The sequence below is a fragment of the Babesia bigemina genome, scaffold Bbigscaff_57343 (genome assembly GCF_000981445.1).
Source record: "Babesia bigemina genome assembly Bbig001, scaffold Bbigscaff_57343".
NCBI lineage: Eukaryota > Apicomplexa > Aconoidasida > Piroplasmida > Babesiidae > Babesia > Babesia bigemina.
The window spans coordinates 1-7284 of NW_012237006.1; the positions used below are offsets into that span (position 1 = coordinate 1).

Sequence of the window (7284 nt, forward strand, 5' to 3'; positions counted from 1 at the left end):
CCACTCTACATCGCTCCCTTATCCACTCCACATCGCTACGTAACCCACTCCACATCGCTCCCTAACCCACTCCACATCGCTCCTTAACCCACTCCACATCGCTCCTTTATCCACTCTACATCGCTCCTTTATCCACTCCACATCGCTCCTTTATCCACTCTACATCGCCCCTTATCCACTCTACATCGCCCCTTAACCCACTCTACATCGCTCCCTAACCCACTCTACATCGCTCCCTAACCCACTCTACATCGCTCCTTTACCCACTCTACATCGCCCCTTTATCCACTCTACATCGCCCCTTAACCCACTCCACATCGCCCCTTAACCCACTCTACATCGCCCCTTTACCCACTCCCCATCGCTCCTTTATCCACTCTTCATCGCTCCTTAACCCACTCTACATCGCTCCCTAACCCACTCTACATCGCTCCTTTACCCACTCCACATCGCTCCCTAACGCACTCTACATCGCCCCTTAACCCACTCTACATCGCTCCCTAACCCACTCTACATCGCTCCCTAACCCACTCTACATCGCTCCCTAACCCACTCTACATCGCCCCTTTATCCACTCTACATCGCTCCTTAATCCACTCTACATCGCTCCTTTATCCACTCTACATCGCCCCTTTATCCACTCCACATCGCCCCTTTATCCACTCTACATCGCTCCCTAACCCACTCTACATACCTCGAATCACCTCGCCATAATACCGCTATGACCTCTATAAACCATCCTAATAACTTGTGCTTTGTCCCCCTTCACTTCCCTTCTTCCACCTCTTGCCACTGCCCTGACCATGTGCCGCCTAGTGAGCTTGACCAGAAATTTGACAAAATTTAGAACCCTAAAAATACCTCAAATAACAACCCTACTAACATCCTTAATAACCTTTGCTCTGGCCTTCAGACTTTCCTCGGCTTCAACTCTGAGACTAAAGGCTACGACGGCACTGGGATTGTGTACTCCGACTTGGATAGGCTGTGTGACGGGGTGATGGGATTTTTGAGTGGTGTTCTCAGTAACATCAAAGAGCATTTAGGGCAGCATAAAAATGAAATTAGCAATGCAATTAACACTCTTAACAAAAATAAACACGCCGGTAAAAAAAGGTTTTAATATTGCGATTGGAAGTGTGGTCGAAGGGGTGCGGGGGTATAATGGTAATGTAAAAGCTTCTAATGAAGCAGTGAATACAGTAATCAACAAATTGAGGAGCGACATGACTAATATTAATAACATTTTAAAAAAATCGTATGAGACTGATGATGTCGCGAAAATTGACAAAAAAGTTGAGGAGTGTATCAGGCATGTTGCCGAATATGCAGCCGGTATGAGAAAGGAAAAAAATTACATTGAAGATCTCCAAAACGATTTACAAAACAAAATAAATAACGCGGGTGAAATTATAAGTTATCAGGCTGCGCAACTAAAAGTTATTCACTCTAGGCAGCAGAAAAGCAAAGAGGCTGTAGAGACGTCTGTCACTGGCAAGATTGATAACCTTAGAGACGAGGTAAAAGAGAACATCAAGAAAGAAGTTAAAAATCTCGTCGACCAATTGAAAGATAAAGTGAAGGCTATTTTGAAAAAGTTGGAAGAAATTAACGACAATCTGTGGAAATATGTTAAGGAGTTGGAAAAGTGGATTGAAAAAGCTGACAAAGATCTAAGCCAAGCGATCGGCAAGGCAAATTCAATCGAGAAAAATAAGATTGGAGAGAATGATCAGAATAAGATAAAATCCGTTGTACAAGAAATTAACAAAGGATTTATCGGCGCGAGAGGGTTTGTGAAGCAAAAAGTTGGAGAAGCGCTGCAAGCTGTGAAAGATATGGACGAGGCGATTAAGAAGGATTTGAAGACAGTGAAAACTAGGATAATGGAGGAGATTTGGGGGCACGTTAACACGGAAATTAGGACGCCGTATGGTGGTTTGGAAGGGAAGGTTAAGGAGGGATTGTGGACGATAGAAGATGCAATTACTAGGCCGCTCGGCATGCTCGTAAGCAGCGCACGAAATTTCAAGGAATACTTCGAAGCGACAAAAACCGCGGTTTCGTTGGCTGTCAGTAAAGTCATGGCGGACTTAGAAAATCTACAATTGCTTTCTAATATTGAAGATATTCAAAAGGGTGTCGCACCTCTTCTCAGTGCTGTTGGCGGAGGCGATCCTTTCAAAGACCTAAAAGGCTATTTCAGCAATCTAACTACTAAAGTCATGACACCCTTAAGAGAGGTGTTGGATGCTGTTTCAAATGGTTTGGGGAATCTTAATGCAGTAGACAGGAAACAACTGGAGGCCGCCTTTAGCAGTGTTAAAGAAGACTTTAGAAAGCAACTTAAAGAGATTGAAAAGGTTGTTGATGGCTTCGTTCTGAACCTCGATATAACGAAGATTCCGATCGGCGACATCGACATGAACAGTATTCCGAAACTCGAACTAACAAAATATGCTCAGCACGTTAAGAGTGTAACAAAAAAGCTTACAGGTCGTCCTGAACAATTAGAAAGAGTAGACGTTAAAAACTTACTCAAAGTCCTCCGTCATATTGCCTATGAAGTATCTTCTCACTCTCATCAGGTTGTACAGCACGTTATGAATAAGATTCAAGAAAAACTTAGGACTGAAGTTGGCAATGTTGCTACAGCCATCAATGCTAAAGTGAACACAATTAAACAAGGTATAGATTATGGAATTCACGACAAAACATTCTCTTATGTTAGCGGAGACAATAACGAACACTCAAGAGGCTTGCAGGCGTTGGTTAAAAATTACGATCGAAATATTAAACACGAGATCGACAGGTTTCAAAGTGATGTCATCCCAGATGCGTTTACGCATACAGATAGACTTCATAAGAGTGCGGAAAATTACGATTTTGGCAAAAAGCTCATGACCTCTTTCAAAACCGCCTATGATGCGCTTGGATTTAAGCTTGAACAGGGCACATTTCAGAAAACTGTAGCTGACAAACTCGACCAGGAGATCGGTGGGGATGGCATGGCAGATGGAGGCGATGCATCTGAAAAAATATCTGCGCTTGCTGACCGAAAATTCACCAATTACAGAGGACAAGTTGACCAAGATAGCGTAGCGCTTTCTAAAGGTGACTTAGACAAGCTATCAGGCGCACTTCCAAATAAGATCAAGGAAATTGACGAGCACGGACTAAGCACCTTTAAAGGCAACCTGGGCGCGACTGATACTGACAAGGATGTGATAAAAAGTGGATACCTTAAAGATATCACAGACAATCTCACCAACCTCTTAAAAGAATTTTCCACCGCCGGCCAATTCATTAATCACTATCTAAACACACTGAAAACGGATATCGGTAAAGACAAGAGTAACGGTCTCAATGAAATAAAAAATAAACTTAAGCTCCTTATCACCGGTGAAATAAAAGCAGCCACCAAGCTGGCCACCGACGTCTTAACTGGAGCCGACAAATTACGTGATAAATATGTTAGTCAAATTCATCAATACGTTGCCGAACAATCCTCATGCGCTACCAGAGATATTAACACGCAGGTGTGCAAGCAATATGTCTCCATCATACAGGATTTGCTATCAGACTTCGTTAACAAGGTTCAAAGCGAGCTTGGCCCACTCCCCAACGAGATCACAGCAGATGCCGGAAAAGTATATAAAGGCTTCATGGGAGTGTTACTAGAGAAAATAAAAAGCAGTGGATTATCAGCTGCACTGGACGATTCCGCTACTCTACAGACACTGTCAGCCAGAGCGAAAACGTTTTTCACCGACTTGCCCAGAACTCTGAACACTAGGCCAAAAATCATGCCTTCGGATAGTCTTTCCAAACTGCAAACCAGACTAACACCTTTGTTCACTGACCTCACCAAATACGACAGTAAATTTGTAACGAAATTAGACGCACTTAGTGGTCTACTCACCGAGATGCGTCCCGAATCGTACGCCCATCAGCACAACCCCCTGCTCGACTGTCTCAAAAAGGGCGTGCAGGGGATGTGCGAGGAGCTCGGCAAGGCGTACGTAAGCGTGTATGATAGCGAGACTTTCGGTGCTGAGCTAATAAAAAACCTCAAACATGTATCTAGCGTTGGTAAACTTGAAATAAAATATGATCTGACTGACGAAGGCACCAGGTTGTCTAAGGTGTTCCTCACGGTGCTCCGCACCATTGACGTTTCGCTTCATACGTTGAAATCCAACTGCAGAGTTCTGCAAAAGAAACGAATCAACAGAGATACTGACATCGGCAGACTGTTCGCTGAAATGGGATATGTAGTTTCAAACTTTGATGAGCAAAATGGCGAGCTGCAAGACAGAAGTGAAATGACCGGCGAGCATATCCTAGGCCGACTTATCGGTCGCAGTGGGAGAGTCTACAGCAGCCACGATGATAAAAACTACGAAGGGGCACTAAAGGATCTCGTCACGCACCTCAATCGCTACTTCGAAGTGTGCCACTTCACCATCCTCCCTAGACCTAGGACACCTTGCAATGTTTATGAAATGTTAGTATGGCTTACAGGCCTTCCTCACAATCCGGTTTACGACGCGCTATTAGAAGACGGTCTCAGCGCACCGTTTAAAGACCCGGCGAAGCAGACGAAGGAAGCGGGTGACGGCTTTGAGTTCACCGTGTTTGACCTCCAGACTTCACATATAGATGCTTACCCAAGTAACATCACCTACAAGAATACGGCTGCCACGATAAATCACATCTGTTCGAAAGCATACGACGTATTGGCCACCATCGTCGGACATGGCAACGCTTCTACCGTCTACGCTTGTGACTTCCCAAGCAACACCCTCAATTTGAAATATCCCGCTGGCGGTGAGGACTGCCTAAATACGCTCCTCGATATCCTGCGTAGACTTTTGCCGCAGCTGCAATATTTGTTCCACCGCTGTAACGTTACTGATACGTATTACGGCTGGCGAAATTGTAGGTACGGCAGGGACGTACCGACAGCCAAGTGGCCGTGTGTCGACCACTCAAGCGACAAAGCAAAGCACGAAGCAACGTGCCAGACAAAGTGTCAAGCAAACACCCAACTACATTGTCAACCAACATCGCCGTTGATGTCTTATCTAAATGACTGTCTATCCGCTCATTTGCCGCATCAGATAGTGACGGTGGGTTGCAAGTCTGAATGTAAGACATGCCCTTCCAATAGCCCTGGAATGCCGTGCCGAATGCCTTTCGGATTTAGAGGATTTTCTGGGTCAACGAAGACAGGTATGGCTATATGTGAAAGCCTCAGGCTATTTTTGGGTAGCGGCCTAGTGTCGTCCCTTTTGTGCCTTATACCCAGGCCGCCGTCTACACTACCGGAGCACTTCAACTTTGCGTTGTCCCTCGTTGACAAGTGGAATGGCTCTGCCAGTCATGTTATAAAGGACGCTTTCGAGGCATCGATTGTCGGCAGTTCCATCGGCCTTTACAAGCAACCCAGCAGCTTCACCAAGGTGCTGAGTAATGCCTATGGCAGCCGTGAAAGTACCCATGCACGAGAAAGCCATCCCATATCTACTCGAGCTGACTTATTAAGTCTGGCTAAAAAAGAATCTTGCATCTATTCAATTAGCGACAACGTCCATTGCGCTCCGTATCTGTCGTCGGTCTGTTCAGATTTCTATCACTACCTTGCCATAAAGCACGCCGACTTATATCTGTCCTGGGCAGTCTACTTGCCGTGGACACTGTATAAGTATCTAAAAAGTTTACTCGATGCATTCTGTAATATTTCCTGTAAGGACTGGGAATGCAGCAGATGCACGCACGGCGACAAATGCAAACCGGGGAAGCATGGTGTAGGATACAGCTGTACTTGCAAAGCACTAGTACACTGTCGTGGCGTTATGAGCACATTCTACAGTTACGGATTCGCATTTGGCAACCCTCAAACACTGTTAGCCACGGATGGCAGGAGATATTGCCACAGTTTCTACAACCAGCTGAATAATGTCTTAAACTCTGTTTGTTTCAAGGACCTCCTCCAAAAGTGCGACGAATTCATTTCACCATCAGGCAGCCGTTCATATGGCTCAACGTGGCACTGTGGTCCCTCTCCCTCTTCTACCTTCATCTGCGTGATGGTTGGCAGGCTGGATGTGCTCCACATACGCTCACATCTGCGAACACCGTCGTCGCACAGGATAACGGCGCAGTCATTGTTGGCTGCAGCGCAAGTCGGAAGGCTTGCCAAGATATCGTATCTACAACCGTAATTGTAGTCACGTCTGTAATTCACTGTAACTCACGTAACTACTCACTTAGCGAATCACCTACTCACCTAACCGACGAACGTAGTCTAATGTCTCGAATTACTCTAGCGGAAACCTGTGAACTAAATAGCACCTAGATTAAGTGATGACTAAACGACAATGCAACGTGTTGACCTAACATCCAAGCTGAGTGCTAACCTAGCACCCAGGCAAAGTGCTGAGCTAGCAACCAGGCAAAGTGATAATCTAGCACCCAAACAAAGTGCTAACCTAGCACCCAGGCAAAGTGCTAACCTAGCAACCAGGCAAAGTGGTAACCTAGCATCCAGGCAACGTGCTAAGCAAGCACGCAGGCAAAGTGCTAACCTAGCAACCAGGCAACGTGTTGATCTAGCACCCAGGCAACGTGCTAACCTAGCACTCAGGCAACGTGCTAAGCTAGCACACAAGCAAAGTGGTAAGCAGGCACCCAGGCTAAGTGGTAAGCTAGCAACCAGGCAAAGTGCTAAGCAGGCACCCAGGCTAAGTGGTAAGCTAGCACCCAGGCAATGTGCTGAGCTAGCAACCAGGCAAAGTGCTAAGTTAGCAACCTGGCAAAGTGCTAAGGTAGCACCCAGGCAATGTGCTGAGCTAGCAACCAGGCAAAGTGCTAAGCTAGCACGCAGGCAAAGTGCTAAGCTGGCGGATGAACCGTAATTTGGTGGGTGTTGTAGCACGTTGATTGCCTGGTGCGTTGAGTTGTGCGTTGACAGTGAGAGGTGTCCGCGTTGCCCATTGAGTCAGTGTCACGTGAGGCTGGGTGATTGGTCGCTAACGTAGGCGGTCGTGAGGGCCGCGGCGGGTGACCTAAGTCGTGTGCTGCGAGTCACTGGCAGGGTGGCGTAATCCGCGCCGGCCTGGTTAAGTAGCATTTATAGGCAGCGATGTAGCGATTGTTAGTATCACATTTAGGCACTTAGCCGACACGCTCCGCCAGCATGGCGCCGATACCGCGGCTCGTAGCACGGTGCTGCCGCACTGTGGGAGTTGAGCGCACGGAGTCGCTGCAATTTTAATGGCG

At 46.5% G+C, this 7284-nt stretch overlaps 1 protein-coding gene across 1 annotated transcript; it reads left to right on the top strand.

The window, feature by feature from the left end:
- Window positions 1-1058: 1058 nt before the first annotated feature.
- On the top strand, window positions 1059-6227 carry BBBOND_0001080 (hypothetical protein, conserved; the record flags this gene model as incomplete). Its single annotated transcript, XM_012914952.1, has 1 exon — window positions 1059-6227. One exon carries the CDS (start codon window positions 1059-1061, stop codon window positions 6225-6227), a length of 5169 nt encoding a protein of 1722 aa, XP_012770406.1.
- Window positions 6228-7284: the final 1057 nt, after the last annotated feature.